General features: G+C 44.0%; 1 protein-coding gene across 1 annotated transcript in view; it reads right to left on the bottom strand.

Moving 5' to 3' along the window:
• The window catches only part of LOC147666376 (5'-3' DNA helicase ZGRF1-like), a gene marked incomplete at its 3' end in the record, with an annotated part of 444,183 nt that overhangs the window by 352,635 nt on the left and 72,531 nt on the right, over positions 1-19,017 (bottom strand). Inside the window, exons 4-5 of the mRNA XM_086949098.1 lie at positions 12,229-12,288; positions 452-640 (exon numbers count right to left, since the gene is read on the bottom strand). Of these exons, the coding sequence (XP_086805224.1) occupies positions 452-640; positions 12,229-12,288 (249 nt within the window). The remainder of the gene's footprint in view (positions 1-451; positions 641-12,228; positions 12,289-19,017) is intronic.

Genomic DNA, 19,017 nt, shown 5'->3' with positions numbered 1-19,017 from the left:
AGAAACCAACAAACATTCATTTGCAGGGAAATGGGAGAGCCTACTCTCCTAGATCAGTTGGCAAGGCCTGTCGATCATAATTCTTCAGTACCAAATTTATACACCCACAGGCCTATGTTTTAGTAGCAGCTAAATAATTGAGAATGCAACCACAGTAGAAAACTTCATCAAAAACTCGCACAGACTCTGGTTTCTGATGGCACCATCAGGACAATGTGGCAAGTCACTGGCATACCAAAAGCATAACCAGGCTACGCCAGTTACAAAATGCACACTATCCAAATGCAAGTTTCATAATGCAGATGTCACAAAATTATAGTTTTCAAGCATGTGCACTATCTATACAGCTAAATAAGAAAAGTATCACATAGCCCGCGCCTGCACTGCTACACATGACAAAACACACTTATTACAAAGTAGATTTGCACATAATCAAAAGTTTAATTGGTACCGTTGTCTTCCTTTTTAAACCTACAGCCAGAGGACGTGGCATAGGACGGCTTATGGGTTTCATATAACTTTTACTTGAAGAAGGCAGCTCTGGTTTCCCACTTGGTTCTCTTGAAACATTAACACCATTTTTTTCTGCTTCAACTGTGATTAGATACCGATCACTTTCCAGGTCATCCCCAGGACAGAGCTACAAGTAAAAGAATGGTTAATGTAAAATAACAACAATATAATTGTTTCAACCAGTGCTTTACAAGCAATACATGATACAATAGTTGTTCCACAGCATATTTTTTTTTAAACTGTCTAACATTTCAGAAAAAATATTGGGTAATAACGCGAAGACCCAAGAAGAAATGCTACATTATACACTCATATTTCTACATTTCAGTGGGAATGTAGCTCATTTAAATGTTTGTTGAAAGGTAATGCGGTCTATAATCAGTGGTTTCATAATTCATAACTGTCTAGCATTCAAATCCATTTAATCAGACTTGTTTCTACAAGTATTGGTACCCACTGTCATTGGGAAATTTCACTGAGGTTAATTCAGATATTTCCACTGATAATAACTAATGGTTCTTTGGTAGAGCAGGAGTTGGGCTTTAAGTCCAACTCGCCTCTCTCAACTGACTGAGTTAGATGGCCAACAGATGGCTGTATTTGAGAAAGGCTATGCCATGGAGGTTAGACCTGCACTTTGTTATTTACAGCTGCTAACTCACGAATGCACTTTATTTGTAATAGGTTTTTTAAAATTGGCCATAAAATTTAGAAATAGCATGGAGGGATAAATGCTCAGAACTGTTGTTATTGCTGTATCTGAATAACAGCGATTGTAAACTCTGTATATGTGGCTTTTAGATATCTGATTTTATTTGTGTTTTTATCAAATTGTGCTTTTATGGTTGTTTTGTATGAATAACCAAATAAAGATTTGGACTATGACTATGACTATGCCATGGATGAAAGTGCAGTTAGGTATTTGAAATTATTACAAACCTTTAAAAAAGCTTAAAGACCAGTTTGTTAATCCAAGATCCTTGCATGGCCTCACTGCAGTCTGTCAGCTCCTAACTCTTGTCGCAAAACTGTAACTCACAGAATACCCAGTGAGGAGTTCAATCTGAAATCTTGGAAACTTTCATGCAGGTGGACAATCGTGACTGTGCTGGTTTCTCATTGGCTAAAACCTTGGAATAGGCCAGTATATCAAGTACGTAAGAACATGATCAATGGTTGCATTTCAACTGTTCCATTGCTGATCTCGGAACCTCAATTGAACACTATTTTCTCTATTTCTTCCTTTCCTGCTTTGCTTTACTGCAAACTGTGCCCAATGCTCATTTTAACCGAAAATTATATATTTTTTAATTGCGAGTGCACCTATGCGTCACTGATGATTTATTTTATTGAGTCCTTGAAGCAGGAGTTTGCAGATTTAAAATTTCTTTTGATTATTAAATTTCTGATTTCAGCCTGTTCGAAAACGTTGCATTGGTTCAATGTTGATGGTCATGGAACCTCTGCTGTCATCCAGAATCTGTAATGCTGCGCTTTATAAAACCAGTTTCTGCATGGACTCTACTTTCCATGCCATTGCCTGCGTTACAAGGAGTATCTCCCTCCTGTGCTTCATTCAGCTCTGCCTTAAGTTTGACTTCCTCCTAAACAGGCTACAGTGCAGTGCCTTGCCTTGCACATGCAAGACGATCTATTCTGTAGCATCAGACATTTTGTTTGTAGCCTGGTAATCTTGTGATACTTATAAGACTAAAAACCATTATATGAAACCCTCAGTAATTACGCCTGACTGGCCTTCTTACTTTGGTCCAACTGTCTCGTCTCCAAACATAAGGGAATCTCGGAAACATCAATGCCCTTCTCACTTTGATTGTAAGTGAAGCACACCCGACTCATTTCTCCAATTTCCTGTCAATTTTGAACATGACGCAAGACATCTTCTTCAACAGGACATGTAAAATCTGAGAGAACACCAAAAATCTCAAAGAACATAGCAACGTGAAATTTGAGTCATAATGAGTGTGGGTGTGAGATAAACGGTTCTAAGAGAAGGGTGAGTGAGTGAGTAAATGATAAAACTAGCTAAGGGACCCACTCACAGTATTTTAACCTGCCAAGGGAACCTATATATTAAACCTAATTCCCCAAGTATCCCTTAGCTAGTTTTATCATTCACTTACTCTTCTCTTAAAACCATTTATCTCACACCCACACTCACCATACGGCAGTATCTGTACCAATAAAAGATCTCAGCTAAAGCGACCCTTCGAGGGACCCGTAGAGCATTGCAGCACCGGCCCGACGAGGAGCAACGCCCGATAATGAAGCATGACATCACACGGGATGTGTGAGGGCATCAAGAGACAAGACTTAAGCTTGCCTCCAGTCTGTAGGTTTTAGACTTAGGCTTTCCCCCTGACATCGCGCTGCCTGGGGTTGCAGCGCCTCTTGGAGCCTTCCTTCTTCCTCCTGCCAGACTCAGCATTTTTGGACCTCGCAGGACCCGCTGCGCGGGTCCCGCATCGCCCCCTGACACAGGCGTCAGCTGGAGAGAACACCAGGGGTGCTCTGTTAGTTACCGGCAGGGCTGCGAGCATTTGCAGGGACTCCAAGGACCAGGAGTCCCTGCGCGCCCTTGGGACCAGCTGGGCTGCTCTCCCTGCCGGCCCCGCCCAGCCGCTAGACTACCTATCAGTGAGTTATTTAAAGAAGGTGTAGACCCCGCTGCACGGGAGGGCGCCGGGAGAAGCCCAGGACAAGGGCGGGACCATCTAAGGCCATCAGAGGCCAGAAGAGGCCGGGACGGGCCACCCCCCCGGCCGTGCAATTAAAAGAGGTAAAAGTACTTTTGTCAAGACATTTACAGTCCCTGTAGGTGCCTGTTGCTACTTACATTATGTCTTTTAAGGGGGGCCGAAAAACTTCTACTTTGACTAGGGACATGGCTAAGGGGACGATGCTCCACTATTTAATCAAGACACCACCACCTATTGTCCAACAACCTGCAAGAACAGTCCGAGAACGATTGTCTATTAACCGTTCCAATAGTGATTTCACCCCTCCACAGTCAGCCGCCGCATCACAAAACCTATCATTTCTGGAGGAACTTAACAGCGTATGTAAAACCAAGTATGCTGCTGTTACATCGACATCAGAGCACATGAATGCATCCTTTTGCCCTACAGTTATCTCAAGCCCCCACTCCAATACATTATCCTTACCTTATGGAAATCTCCTGGGTACTTCCCTCTGTCCACCTGAATCAGGTAACACGAACCCTAAAATGACTCTCCCGGACTGTTTTAGTAAAAGACAACGACCAGTGGATAAACACACAGGCAGCCAAGCAAAGCAGAAAAAACTGTCTGCACCCCCAACTTCACCAACTCTGTTGGACCAGCTACAATCTATGATTAACTCTGTGATACAGCCTCTGATAGACAGAATGAATAATCTTGGAGATAGGATTGCGGCAATGGAGGAAATAACCAAGTCAAACTCGCTACTCCTAAAAAGCATGGCAGGCCCCAATCACTTACAGTCCTTATGTGACACGGTAGTGCCTTTAACAGCTCCCCAAAATAATATTAATCAACCCCGACAGGTAGTCCCAGGTATGTTAACACCATCCATCGAGAAAGTTCCCGCCAAACTAATAACAGCACACAGTAGCTCCCTTGAAACGAGGCTGAACAAAGTAACTATACCATCCAAAGGGCCACGTCCCAATACAGGGAACATGCCACGTAAATCAAATCACATCCATTTACCACCGGAGGCCGCCCCGTTTGTGTGTGTCCTTTCTGGCGTGCCTGAGCTCACAAATGGAAAAACTGAAAATCAACAGGAGCTAAGAAATAAGGCACTGTTTTGGCTAACAAAGAATAGACCCCTGCCCCCTGACATCGATGGTAGAATGCAATGCGTTAGAAGGGTGGGATGGCTGGGTCCACTTCGAAAAGAGATCTGGCGATCTGGTGTTGATAAAGTTTATAAATAGCAATGTTGTCCCATATCTCCAGACTTGGAAATCACAGATAGGAGATGGACCTATACACACCTGGGGACTTTCTGATTTTTATTCCAGAGAATCACTCCACCCCCATATAAGATCAATGAAGAGAGTAACTTTTGGTTGGGCTGAAACGGCCCCGGGGTGAGGGGTATTAATATCCAGACTCTGACTTGATATACTATTGATTTGGTACCTGACCTCTCTTAAAGATTTTTATAATGTTACTCACTGTAATATGAATTGAAATGTAATGGTGTATATTTTGCTATGTGCTTTTATGATTTTATATTTAAAAATCGAATAAAGCTTAAGAAACAAAACAAACAGACTTAGGCTCTTACTCTCCACTTCTTTTCCTTTTCTCGTTTTTGTGGGCGACTATTGTGCCCAGAATTGGAACAGTTACCCTCTGTTTGCATTCAAATTCTTCCTACCTCAAACCTAGCTGGTGCCCTTTTTCCACAATACATTATGGTTAGAACTAGATTTGCTTGAGCTGTCTGAACTGCTGAACCCCCCAGTGACCCTTCCTGGTTGCTTCCCCCATTGGTATTATTTTTATCTGGTTCTTTTGCGCCCTGAAAAAGGTCGACCTCGGATTGAGGTCTAAACCGAAAACGTGCGCTGGCGCTTACTTCGAAATCAGTCTGACCAGGACATTTTAGTCCAGTGGAAATTCCGAAATATACGGATCTATATATAAAACAAGGATGTAATTTTAACCAACTTTTTCTTTCCCAGTCTAAAGAAAATTATATTTTGCTATTTTTATTGAGGTGTGGTATTTATGTTTGAACGATTAAAGTAAAGTATGGGAATGGTCTGGTATGTTTGTTTGAGGGAATGTGAGTTCGAATGAGATGGTTTGGGGATTGTTGGTATCCAGTAGTTGCTCAAAGTTTCTTTACACACCAGTGTAAATATTCTGGTTTGTAATTTCTTTCTATTGTCTATACTGCATACAAAATGTATATATATCACAGTAATGTGTTAATAAAAAATAATAAATATGATGTCTTTAATCCTATGAGAAAGATTGAGCTATGAGAAATGTATTTTAGTTTTGTGGGCTACTTTGCGATTCTTTGCGCTTTCTAATGTATGATTCAATGCACTCTTCACACCCATTTACCAGTCAGGGTTTGTTTTTTTGGCTAAGAACCCCAAGTGCAGGCTTCCTATCCAGTCTGTTTGGCCTTTGACTGCCACAAGATCAGGAGGGCCCATACCTGTGAGAGGAAGGGAGGCAGTTGCGTATCCTCCAATTGAAGTCTGCATTTTAAGATGATTCCCACTATGTCAAATGACGCAGGTGAGAAATTGACGCACACACTGGCAGTGCCCTTGTGTGGGAGTCAAGACTGTAAGGAGGCGAGGGAATTATTGACTGTTCCCCCGTTGGACAGAGATTGGGAGGGGAATTGTTAATGACCCCGCAGGAGATCAGCAAGTAAGACTTGCTAGAGAGGGGAGGCGAGGCAGGAGAGTTCGCTGTTGGACAAGGTAAAGGGGGCACAGCGATAACAATTTACATCAGAATAATGGTATGCAGTCATTGCCTTCACTACATATACCACTATGGGCAAAGATGGCTCCATAAACCCCACATCTACTATTAACTCTAGTGATCAGCAAAACCCTATGAAGATGGCTGGTGTTGACCAGGACAAAATGCCTTGAGGACAGCCTTTTCTTCTAGAGCACTCTTGCCTTGGGCCAAAAAGTGTAGGTAAGTTAAGAGAAAGTCCTGGGACTTCTTGTGCCTGTGAAAGAGATCACCTTTAAGGTGACTGATTAGAGTGCTGAGAATTACTTCAGCAAATTTTAAAACTGTGCTAAATCATCCATTATGCAGTTTTAGGCTAAGGTTGACAGGCTTAAAAAGGTCAAAACTATCCGCTGAGTTCTCTGCCTTCCAGCAGGGGGTGGATTGAAGGAGTTGTTTGGATATTTCATGGAGATTATTCTCAGCCCTTCAAGTCACAGTGGTAAAAAAAAGTAACAACACTGCCCAAAAGATACCACCCCTTGGAAGTTCGAAAGGGAAGGAAGAATTGCTGATAAAGCTGATGAGGCGGATAAGAGGGAATGGTCCTTCAAGCAGCAAATAAGGAACAAAATCAGTTCTTTGCAACAAAAAAGAGATACTTATGTTACAGATCTTATCTGAAACAGGAGGTGTTCTCAATTAAACAAGACTTGAAAGAATGAATAACTTTATTGCGAGATTACTTAAAATCATTGCAAAACTTAAGCCAATGCGATCATAATATAGCTTTTCCCCAAGTCGCATACAACCATAGATCATGGGGCTCCAAACTTCATAAAAGAATAGCAATTTACACAACGGGAGTAACTGAGATTTGTTTGTTAAAAATGTGCAAGTAATGACAAGAGAGAATAAAAAAAACTTTCACCTGTAAATGTAAATGTCCAGTATTTGTAAAGCGCGAACAATTACCCAAAGGCGTCAAGGCGCTGGGGGCCACCGGGAAGATTAAGCGAGCTATTGCCCAGAGTCACATGGTGCAGGGCTGATCTGCCGTAGGCACCGGGGATCGAACCATGAGCCCTCCAGTTCCGGAGTCAGTCGCCCTGGCTGCTACGCCACACTTCTTTTTTTTTTTTTTCAAAACAAATTTTATTGAGCGATTGCACACAAGGTGCAGCTCTCCACAGTCAGGAGAAAACTGCAAACAAATCAACAGCATTAAATTATTGGCAATCTATGCCCCTTTTGGCCTCCCGCTCCCCACCCTCCCTGTCCCCAACCTCCCCCTCTACCAACTCCCCCCTCCCGGATCCCTCCCTAGCCCACTGCACAATATCGTCTCATTCTCAAACCATTTCGCATACAGAACCATGTATACAGTTCCTCCATTTCGGCCCTTTATGCTATCTCCGAGCTCTCTTCACATTCTGCCGGTGGTTCTAACCATAGACCTCTATACTCCGCCCACCTCTTCCATATTTTGTAGTGCTTCCTAGGGCAGCCCCGAGCCTCAAAAACAGGACGCTCCAACCCCATACAAAAATCCAGCCCCTTTTTCCACACCACTACTGGAGGCGCCTGTGTATCCTTCCAGGCTCGAGCCACATATCTCTTGGCAATGGTGAGGCCCAACAGCAGCAGATGCCTTTTATAAATATTACCCCCCACCCCCTCATGAACATGTAAGAGGCCTAATCGTTCCCATCCCAACATCCCCACACTCCCTTCCAGAACCTAGCTAAGGCACTACAGCTCCACACTGTGTGAAGTAGGGTGCCCACCTCCTGCCCGCACCTCAAACAATCAGGGGACGCAATCAGGCCCGCCCGCCACAGTCTCTACCTAGTGTAATAAGTTCTGTGAAGATATTTGAATTGGATGAGTCGTAGGCGCATTGCTATGGCTGCCCCCAGGGGGGGCTTCAAGGGCTTCCTGCCAATCTTCTTCTTCCAATGTTCCAACAGGGAGGAGGAGCAATGTGTAACAAGAGTTTGGTAAATGCGGGATATCTTCTTATCCTCTAAATCCCGCATAAATACCTTTGCCTCTAGTGGACTAAATTCAGGCAAGGAGTCAAGTCCCTCCAAACTAGGCGCAATGGCATGGCGGAATTGTAAATATTTGAAAAATTGGGTACGAGGCATGCCATACTCCTCACTAAGGTTCTGAAATGATTTAAGGGCCGTGCCTGTCATAACATTGCCCAGCGTAGAGATCCCTATGCTATCCCATCCTCGAAAGCCCTGTAGGGACGCTAGCGCAGGCAACCTACCTATATGCCAGAGGGGGTCTCCTCCGTTAGTATGCCCCACCATCCCATGCGACGCATCGTCTGCCTCCAGACCTGAAATACCACCTGTGTAGCCTGTGGCAACCGCTTCCTCAACTGCGCCGCATATAAAATAGTGTGAAGAGTGTCGGACCCCATAAGATAGCGCTCAAGAGCATCCCCATACCACCATTCATTCAGGATCAAAAGATGGGAGGCCTGATAATACGACAAGAGATCGGACGTAGCCAGCCCACCACAGTATGTTGATAAAAAGCAGGTGCGTAGTGCAACCCTCACTGCGCCCCCTGCCCAAAGAAAGTGCCCCAGCACCAAATTGACTTGCTTAAACCAATGAGGTGAAGTCGGGTAAGGGTGGTTCTGCAATTGGTATAGCAGGCGTGGGAGGGCAACCATCATAAAAATTGCCGACCGGCCATAAATAGTAAGGGGCATACGGGACCACGTCTTTATCTCTGTTGGAACCCGATCCCAGACCGGCACGATGTTGCGCTCCCAGGAGGCCACGGGAGATTCAGAGAGGAACACTCCTAGATACTGAAGGCCACCCACCGACACTTATAATGCGGACGCCCATGGTCCAAATCCCGCGCGGTCTCCCAGCGCCCACAGGGTGGATTTACGTGGATTCAGGTAAAGTCCAGATGTTTCACCAAAGATTTGCATAATCTCTAAAAAACGCAGTCCTGACCTATTAATGTTAGTGATGAAAAACAGGACATCATACGCGTACAGCGCGATCCGATCTGAAGGACCGGCCTCCCACTCAAAGCCTTTCAATTGTGCGTCGATGCGCACCCATGCTGCCAGCGGCTCCACGCCACACTTCTTTTAATGGATTAAAAACTATAAAATGAACTAGCTGCAATTTTAATTAAACAAAAATCAGTCGGCGCTTGTCACCATGTTTAAGTATGCAGGACAGATATCACAGTGTCTCCCTCTTGCCACAGAACAGAGTTATAACAAGCTAACAATGCACGGCAGTTTGACTAGAAAAAGGAACATTGACCTGCAGGTTGAAACCATGTTTATCAGGTCCAAATTACATTTTTATTTTAAGACATTAAGCAAAAACCTGGAACATATGAGCCAGGCAGGATCACTATGTGATGAGGATGCTTTAATATTAGAGATGGGAGCTGTGGAGCAAAAAGGAGAACAAGATGGCCAGTCTTGTGCAAGCTTTTGCAACAAGCTCCTTTCTGCTGTCCTCAGGGTTTACAGGCATGCGTGCAGCCTGCTGAGGCAGATGCTGTTAGCAGTTGTTATTTTGCCTCTCCAAGTGCCTGATGGAGAATACTGCTCATAGGGAAGTCCCACAGATCCCCCCCTCCCTCTTATGCGAACACATAAGGCGAGCATGGGCATGTATCGCAGAAGAGAGGTGGTGGTAATTCTGGACAAAATTCTGACACAAAGCAGAAAATTGTGCAGCCAGGGGTCAAACAACTCCTCTTTTTCTCCTGATCTGAATCCTTGCAATTTGAAAGAAAGAGGGTATTCATGTCCGCATAAAAGGAGTTACTGGCAAAAGAGATAGAGGCGGCAGTGGATTTCCGTGTGTGCAGGACTGTCCTATATGAGTAAGCAATACATGTTTCCTGGATTCCTCCAGGTCTTTCCTCGATTACATTCATGGGAACACTGGACAATAACATTTCTGAAAACTGTTATGTCTCGTACTCAGATAGCCCCACTCCTGCCCTGCCCTCCGAGCGCTTGGACGTTGTGAGTGTTACAAAGGTGGGCAGAGTAGACACTCCCGGGAGGAGATGAGGTAGAGTCAATGGGGTCTGTATTTTGAATTCAACTGCTTTGGAATTTTCCCTTGTTTTGTTTTTCAGCTGTCTTTTTATCCCCCATGAGTTTGATCCTTTGATTCGCACAGGAGGTTGGTAGTTTCCAGTTGTAAACTCTTCAATAAATCCAAATATTCTCTAGCTTTGTTACTACCATTGTTGCTGGTATGACTTTTCAGAGGCCCCACGTATGCCTATTAAGGGGCATCCATATATTTGCTATGCTCCTTCTGGAGTGCAATTAAGTGGCAAACTTTCTCGTTCCAGGTTTCAGGTTGTTTTCAGTAGTTTTATACAGAGCCCAAAAAAGTGGGTGACATGAATTGGTGAATAAATGTTGTTGGCAAGATTAGTAATAACAGAAACTTGGGGATGAAGAAGAGATTGTAGTGCTTTAAAATTGCTTGTGGAAGTAATTGTGGTTCAGGATCTTCAGGTTCTAAAGTGCTGAGCTATGTACCAGAGGCAGCATAGAATGTCTTTTATGCTGGTTCAGTCTATTTATTTAAAGAGAAACAGATGTGATCCAGCTGCAGAGGGTAGGACTGCCGTTCAAAACTACAGTAAAAACTGTGATGGGCGGAATACGGATTAATCTCAGCTACTTCTAATTATTCAGGCCGCATTCCAGTCCACTATTTTCTTTGCCCACAATGCCACTCTAGATAGAGACTACCCCTATGTAAATCAGCTTCAGACCTGTTCCAATAGGGACAATCCAACTCAAACTGCCATGTCAAGTTACCTTCAGATGGGAAATCAAACAACCTCACAATGTTTTCGGCCTATCTGGGCCTCAAAAGAAAAAGTGCAGCTTTAGCCCAAGGGCACAGTGAGTATGGGACCCACACTTGGGCATCATCATTGCATACAGGAGATGCCATAGAAGTCGTACAAATGCTTGTTTATGTAATGGAAGCCCTGGGGATTCAGGTACACAAATAATCAATGCCTCATCCCCGCTCCACAACTGGGAGATGTCTTTAGCTACAAGAACATGATCTATACCAACCGCACAGTTTCTTCTGAGGTGAAATGGTGCCAATTCAATCCTGAAATTTACAATATAGATAAAGCTCCCTCAAAACTCTCCTCATACTTTAATTTAAACTTACATTTTGGTTGGTACAAATTCAGGGCTAGGTAAAGAGAGCAGTGTATCTACTTAAGATGGCCCTTTAAGCCACCAAGCTGATGCTTTCATCCCAGAGAGTACCGCTTTGACAGTTCACTTAGAAGATATAAAAAAGTAATTAGCATCCTAGGTTATAAAAGCTTTTTGCATCCTAATGGATTCCTGCTGGTTTCCGGAGGCAAAGTATGGATTGTTCTACACTGTGTGAGGATTCCTCTGGACCAGATTTAGAAATAAAGTAACTAGGATCACAAGTGTCATTTTCCTTCTTCAGCAATTTAATGCCCTGTCAGATCTCAAGAACATCACAAATGTATCTTCCACTGAAGATAAACTACTGTGTCCGATGTAGGATTTCTTCAGAGCAGGGTCCCTATCTTGCATTCCAACCCATTGAGAGACTGGCACTGGAGGAAGAAAACAGATGGCAGCTCTAGAGTGAAACTTCAGGAGGAGCATTTGCTAATCTGAATGGGCTGTCTTGTCAAAAGGGCTATGTCCTCTATTGTGATCATGTTAATATAATAAAATGCAGATGGAAATAAATGAATAGGAATCGAGCTGTAGTAACAAGCAACAGGCTGCAATATCAAATTGGTGCTTTAACCAATAGACTTATTAAAACAATTGGTACTGGACACAACTCAGCAGGAAACATGTTGCATTAAAAACACAATTTTCAAGCTGATGCGAGTAGCAAACGTAGACTAATGTGCAATAAAAAGCCAAACAATACAATAAAAATCCCTTATGTCTATTGACTGACTGAACCACAATACACTAGTGGTCAAATAATCAATTGCCCACTCTGTCACACCAGATCTATTCTTTTGGCCTCTCTACCAACTACCACGATCTCTGCCTCTTCCTTTCACACAGATTTAATACAAACAAAAACAAATATTAGATCAGATGATCATACTAACACAGCCATGCGGTACTAATTTGGCACATCATCAATAGCACATTAAATATTCCTGGAAGTGATAAATAACTTTACTGATGAAGCATTTAACATACCTTACGATCTTTCAGGAAAACACTCTCCAGACGTTGTCCCTTATCATCGAACAAGTTGGCCTAAAGAGAGATACAATTTATTTATTTATTTTTATTTATAAAGTTTTATATAGCGCGAACTTGATCCTGAAGGATATCAGAGCGCTTTACAATTTGAGGCAAAGGTAACAAATCAGAAAATTAGTCTAACATGGGGAATCTAATGGGCATTGAATCAACTAGTACAAACATAACAGCTCAATATAACCTCAGTGCACGAGTAGGAATGGGCTATGCGATGGAGCATAGAGAGATAAGGGTAGTACATACAATAATCATATACAGGAATAATAACCAGTACCCAAAACAATAATCGAAACAAGAGTCATATGGGGAGTCTAAAAGGCATATACACCTGGGTGAACGAATAATGTGCTAGACGATGGAGCATAATGACTTAAGGGGAGCAAAATTTAATAATAATGTACAGGAATAATAACCAAACCAAAAATAATGATCATATACAAGAATAATAACGGATACTATAGTATGTCCGATGTGCTTAGAACTAGATTCTGCACACTGAAAATTCATGCCCTTTATCTCTCAGCCCTCCCAACTTATGTTCTGTTTCCTTCTATCTTTTCTTTATATGTGTATCTTTCGGGTTCGTCTTTATTTGGGTTTCTTGCCTTCTCTTTTATACCCTTTCTAGTTCGATTCTCCGATGTTGCTTCTGTTAATTTGTTCTTTGCCGGATTCACACTTTGAAGAAGTGAAAGATGAAGAAGTGAAAGATGAAGTCTAACATGATTTTATTTATAAAGGCTTACAAATTATAAAGGACACAGCTCCACACGTAAAACAGGCCTCAACATTATCCTTAGAACGTGTATGGCACCCACCTGCCATTATCCCTCCAACCAAATCTTACTGCATTCCAGTTCTTACCCAATAGTGCATGCCTATCCCCGGCACTCCCACCAGTGAGTGAAGCACTCCTTTATCTCGTGGCTGCTTTGAAGGCACTCATGTCATACAGAGCACTATATCTGTTACTTTTGTCAGCATTCATCACTACGCTCTGACACATTGGGATCAGTGGCTCTGTACTGCTAAAATGTCACACTAAACATCTATGGCATGGGCATCTCCCTTCATTTCCAGTCTTCTGCAATGGAGAGACGGAATTATGGCAGAGCTGTGTCAGTTAGTCTCCAGAGAACCACCCCACCACATAAACTTTTATTAACTGCTTTACAATGTTTGGCAAAAGATTAGGCAGACCGCAAACCAGTTGCCACCCAATGTTTGATGACAGCAGTATATCAGTTGTCGCAAGATGGGATAGATTGACCATGTAAACGTGTAAGTAGAAAATTACAATGAGAGCCACCGTGCATCAGCATAGGGAAGCATAAATCTGGTCTGATGAACGTACCTGTCGTAGGGCCTTGCTTAATACTTGTAATGGGAGCTTTGCTGGGCAGGAGGACCTCGAAGCCAGTCTGTTGGCCAGCTCCTACTATTACCTACGCGCTTCCAGTGTTGGCCCGTGCTGCACACTGCTAGTGCACTGCCCGACTGTGTACAGACTCAGCAGCACAGCTATGCTGGAGCAGGTCAGAGTACTCACTTCCATCATAGCAGAAAGACAGGACCTGTCAAGCCAGCCTCCCATTAGATCAGCTAAAAGAGGAGAGGGATACATCAGCTTGGGGCTAAAAGGCGGCACAGCTGGGGTCCTGGCTACCAGGGCCGGACATGTCACACATGTAGAGCTATGCCCTGCTAGCAGAGCCCACAGGTGAGACAGGCATCATCTTTATAATATTAATGTATTATATTTACAGAAGGTGGCAGTAAAACTCTTGCCTGACAGAGGGTTGTCAGCTCCCTGGTCCCAGTGCCATGGCAGGAGTCGCATGATTTCCTATTGTTTGGACTTGGCCAATCCAGAGGGAACAAGGAGGAATATCCCACTTTATGGTACCTTCCCAGCCCAATCCAAGATGGGGAGGATTATGTCTGCACCCTAACATGGTAGACTCCAGGGCGGACTGCCTCACTAATTATTCCTTGATTCAAGGTTAACGAACTACTTATCAACCAGAAAAAGATATACTTCAAGACTGGGAAATGCTATTGAATAGCTACTTTATTCTGCAAAATATATTAAAAGGTACATTAATTTTAACCTTAGTGGGTATAGTCAACACCAAAGAAATTTTTGTGACAAAAATGAAAATAAGGGACACATAACAAGGTGAAATATCAACCATACAGTCATAAATCAAACATATCACAGTCATACCACAAACATTCATACATTCATACTGGAGTACTTCACACAGATTGGAGAATTCATACACCAGTGGGGGAAGTAACACGTCTGCTGTGAACTTGTAGAAAATTCAACTCAATACAATACACTCCTTTGGGTCAAAATAAGTCAATTATTTCTAGATATTTACAAAAGTGAGTGTACAATTGTCAGGACTAGTGAAATACAGTTATAAAACTAGAACAACCAAAGGCAGACCAAAACAGGGGGGGGCCTACGCGTTTCGAATCCCTAGTGGTCGAGGGGATTCTCCACAGGGCCAGGTTATTCTGAAAGAAAGAAGAGAAGAGCCTATGTATGCAGGTTTCAAAATAGAACACTGGCGAGCACTACAACACCTAAAAGACCAATCAGCTTACCAGTTGGAATCTATCCAGGAAATCGAATTCGTGAATGGAAAAGACCTGAATGAAACCATAAAAAGAAAAGAATACAAGAGCGTATGTGTAAGGATCATGTAGACTTGAGAGGGACACAAGATCAAACAAACAGTGTCCAGAGGAAATACCTTAATCCTAGGTATCAAGGTGTCCTGAATGGCAGGAGAATAACAAAGAATAAATTCTACCTCCAAGTTAAAGGAGTAGCTATGGGGTGTCCATTTGCCCCAGAGCTGGCGGGGATTATTCATGTCTCTTTATGAAGATACCTATGTCCACAACAACAATCCCTTTGCTGAACATATTACAACATGGTTGCATTTTATAGACGACGTCTTTAGGATCTGGACGGGTGGGGAAGAAACACTCGCATCCTTCAACTGGCTGAACGCAAGAACACCAGATATAAAGTTCAGCATATCACACTCAGAGAATAAAATCTTGTTCCTTGACGTCGAGGTATTCCCAGCTGAAGGCAAACTAGCAACATCATTATTCATTAAATCCACGGATCGCAACAAGGCTTTACTCTTTTCCAGCAATCATCCGAGGAGCTTGAAAGAGAACTTGTCCTTTGGTCAATTTTTACGAATACGTAGAAATTGTTCCTCTAATGAGGATTACAAGCTTCATGCAGAAAATTTGGTATCTAAATTATGCGATCGGGGTTATCCTAATAAACTAGTCCGTAACGCAATGAAACGAGCCAGGTGGATACCCAGGGAAAGTCTCCTGGATTCTCCTGGAGCGCAAAAGTAAAAAGAAGCTAAAACGCCAAGTGTGCGTCACCACCTACTGCCCCAATGCCAATAAACTCAAAAAGATTATTGGACAAAATTGGCACCTGATAAAAAATTTGGATGAAAGCCTGCATGCACCACCGTGACTTCTTATTTGATTTAGATCAAGGAGAGTGCTCCTCACGCCGTCAGGAAGGATTCCGATTTCATTATCAGATCTGATAATGAAATCGGAATCCTTCCTGACGGCGTGAGGAGCACTCTCCTTGATTTAAATCATAATATTACCCTACAAGAAGAACTCTGAGATAAGAAAATGGATTGAGTTCTAATTAATATTTGAGGAATAACTGACTTGTGGAATTGGCCCGTATGATTTCGAAACGGATTAATTTTTGCCCTGAAGAAGTCATTTGGGTGATTGTACCCTTTGACGAAACACGTGTTGACATTGGTCTTTTTGATCTATTGGCTACATTCTGTATGAATTTGATGAAGACTATGAAGAATATTCTGATGTATGAAGAGAAAAGAAATGGAAATTAAAGGAATTGATTTAACGGACTTTGAAAGAACATTGATTTGACTGTGGTTATCTTTTCTCTTGAGACAATATAAGAAGTTGCATATATGTGCTCGGGGACAACCTATCTTTGTTCATGTTGTGATTTGACTATTGAGGGAGCCTTATTCCAACATCATGGCATCTCGTGGAAACATGAGACCTTCAGTAGTTCTTTGCCCATGTGGACTCCTATATATCGGAAAAACCAACCAGGTAATCCGCCAGAGAATTTCCCAACACAAATCAAGGATAAAGAACAAAGTTGAAACCGCACCTCTGGTAAACCACTGGAATCGATGCAAACACCAAATAAATGATCTAAAGTGGACCGTGATTTCGAAAGTCGAGAAGGACCAACGCGGTGGCGACTGGGATTTAAAACTTTCTGTTAGAACTGGGGGTCTCTAGTTGGCAGAGGTAGGTACCACTGTCCAAATAGGGACCCTTGCTTCTAGTCAGGACAAGGAGATAACCCTCTCAGATAACCCCTGCTCGCCCTCAAGGTAGCTTGGCCTGAGCAGTCTAGGCTAACCAGAGGCAATGCGTTAAGTATTTGTACCAACACTCACAGTAACACAGTGAAAACACCACAAACTGATTCCACAACAGTTTAGGAAAATAAAGATATTTATTCTAAACTACACAAGATCAAAACGGCAAAAATCCAACATACACAGTTCAAGGATATGGTTTCAAAAGAGTTCTTCCGGTTGTAATCAAAGTTTCTTTAAGTTGCGTTAAAATAATCCACAGATGCGTGAAAAGTTCCCAGTTGCGTCACGTTTACTCACAGTACCTTTTAGATGCAACAAAGTTCCACAAGCAGGAAGCTGGGGCGGTGGAAACAAGCGATGCGTTACTCCTGAGACCCTGGGGAGGCGATGCGACAGCCCCGCTGCAGCAGCGGGCGTGCGGCGACGAATCCGGTCTGTATGGGGAGGAAGGCAGCTTGCGTAGATTCCGGTGCGTAGGTTCCGTGGGAAGTCTGTTCTCACAAAGGCACGATGCGATGATGTCGGAGGGGCTGCGACGATCTCCGGGGCGACGATGCGCGGTCCAGCGGTGACCCTCTCTCTCGCAGCTCCTCGGTGCGATGGTTCTGCGACGATGTTCGCAGCGACGTGATGCGGTCCGCAAGCAAGCGGTGCGGCGATCTCACTCAGCGACAGGCTCTGCGACGACACTCGCAGCGATGTTCGATTCTCCCGCACCGGTCTGGTGCGTCCCGCAAACGAAGGGTGCGACGGCCTCGGCAGCGATGTCAGGCGCTGCGCCGATCTCGACCTTCGTAGCGGCGGGGAACTTCTCGCACTGTCGGGGATGCGCTCCGCAAGCGAGCGATGCAACACTTTTCAGCTTCACAAGTTTCTCAGCTTAGTCTCAAGCTTCCCAGCTCAGGTTCTACTTCTAGAGGCCCCACAACTGGATCAAGCACTCTACGAAGGACAGAACTCTCTCAGCAGAGTTCAGGGACACTGGGGGTGAAGTCCTTTTGTTCCTGGGACTTCGGAAACAGGGAGCCAGCTCTTCTCAGGCCCTTGGAGATTCCTTCAAGACAGGGGACACAGCTCACAGCAAAGTCCTTCCCCTCTCCTTGGCAGCAAAGCAACAGCAGGTCAGTCCAGCAGAGCAACAGCAGGACAGTCTTCCTTCTTCAACGTCAGCTTTCTCCTTGGCAGAGGTTCCTTCTTGATTTCAAGGATGATCTAATTTTCTGTTGTCATCGGTCCTGTACTTATACCCCTAAAGTCTTTGTTCTCTCAGTGCATGTGGGCCCTGAGCCCGGTCTGAACCAGTTCTGGGTGGATCCTGAGCACTTTGTTTTGCTGGCTGCATCTTTCCTTTCAGAGTGAGGGGCAGAGTCCTCAGCCGCCCAGCAGGAGGTGGAGCCAGCATTGTGGCAGGCAGGCACAGCCCTATTCAGCCCAGGTGCTAACTCCTCCCACCACTCAGGTAGCAATTGCTCCACTCAGCCTAGTGCTGACTCATCCAGCCTCCGGGGGGATTCCCCAGCCCCTGTCACTCACAAACCAGACAGTCAATACACAAACAGTCTCAGGCACACAGAAGGGTCAGACAAGAGAACAGCAACTTTCTAAAAGTGCTGTTCTCAAACACAGGATCCAAAAACCACCTTTCCTAAAAGATGCGTTATTAAATTCTGAGTTCAGGGATACTAGATACTTATGTCCTATCTTGTTCCTATGGGAAGAAATGCCGTTAACCACTGTAGCCAGCATCCCCCATGTTAACCTATGGAGCAAGATAGCCTTACAATAGTGAAAAACGAAAATGGCTGTAATTCACTACCAGAGCATGTCACCTGCACTCGTACATGCTCTACCTTTCACATACACTGCACCCTGCCCAGGGGGGTACCTTGGGCCTTCCATAGGGGTGACTGATGTGCACGAAAAGGGAAGGGTTAGGCCTGGTCAGCGGGGGCGCGGACCAGGAGGACATGGCAGTTCTAAACTGCCCGCAGGCGCTGCAGTGGCAGGCCCGAGACACCATTTTAGAGCTACTCCTGTGGGTGGCACAATCCGTGCTGCAAGCCCACTAGTAGCATTTGTCATCACCAGCCCTGGCACACCCTGTGCACTTTACGAGGGACTTCATGGTGATACAAATATGCCAAACATGTATATCCAATCAGAATAACAATTTACCTAGGGAGCACTTACACTCTGGCACTGATCAGCAGTGGCAGGGTGTCCAAAGCATCTAAACCAGCAAAAACGAATCCAGCACAGCATCAAAAATACAGGAGGCAGGCAAAAA

The sequence above is a fragment of the Lissotriton vulgaris genome, unplaced genomic scaffold, assembly GCF_964263255.1.
Source record: "Lissotriton vulgaris unplaced genomic scaffold, aLisVul1.2 SCAFFOLD_871, whole genome shotgun sequence".
Lineage (NCBI taxonomy): Eukaryota > Metazoa > Chordata > Amphibia > Caudata > Salamandridae > Lissotriton > Lissotriton vulgaris.
This window is presented reverse-complemented; position numbering and strand designations above follow the sequence as displayed.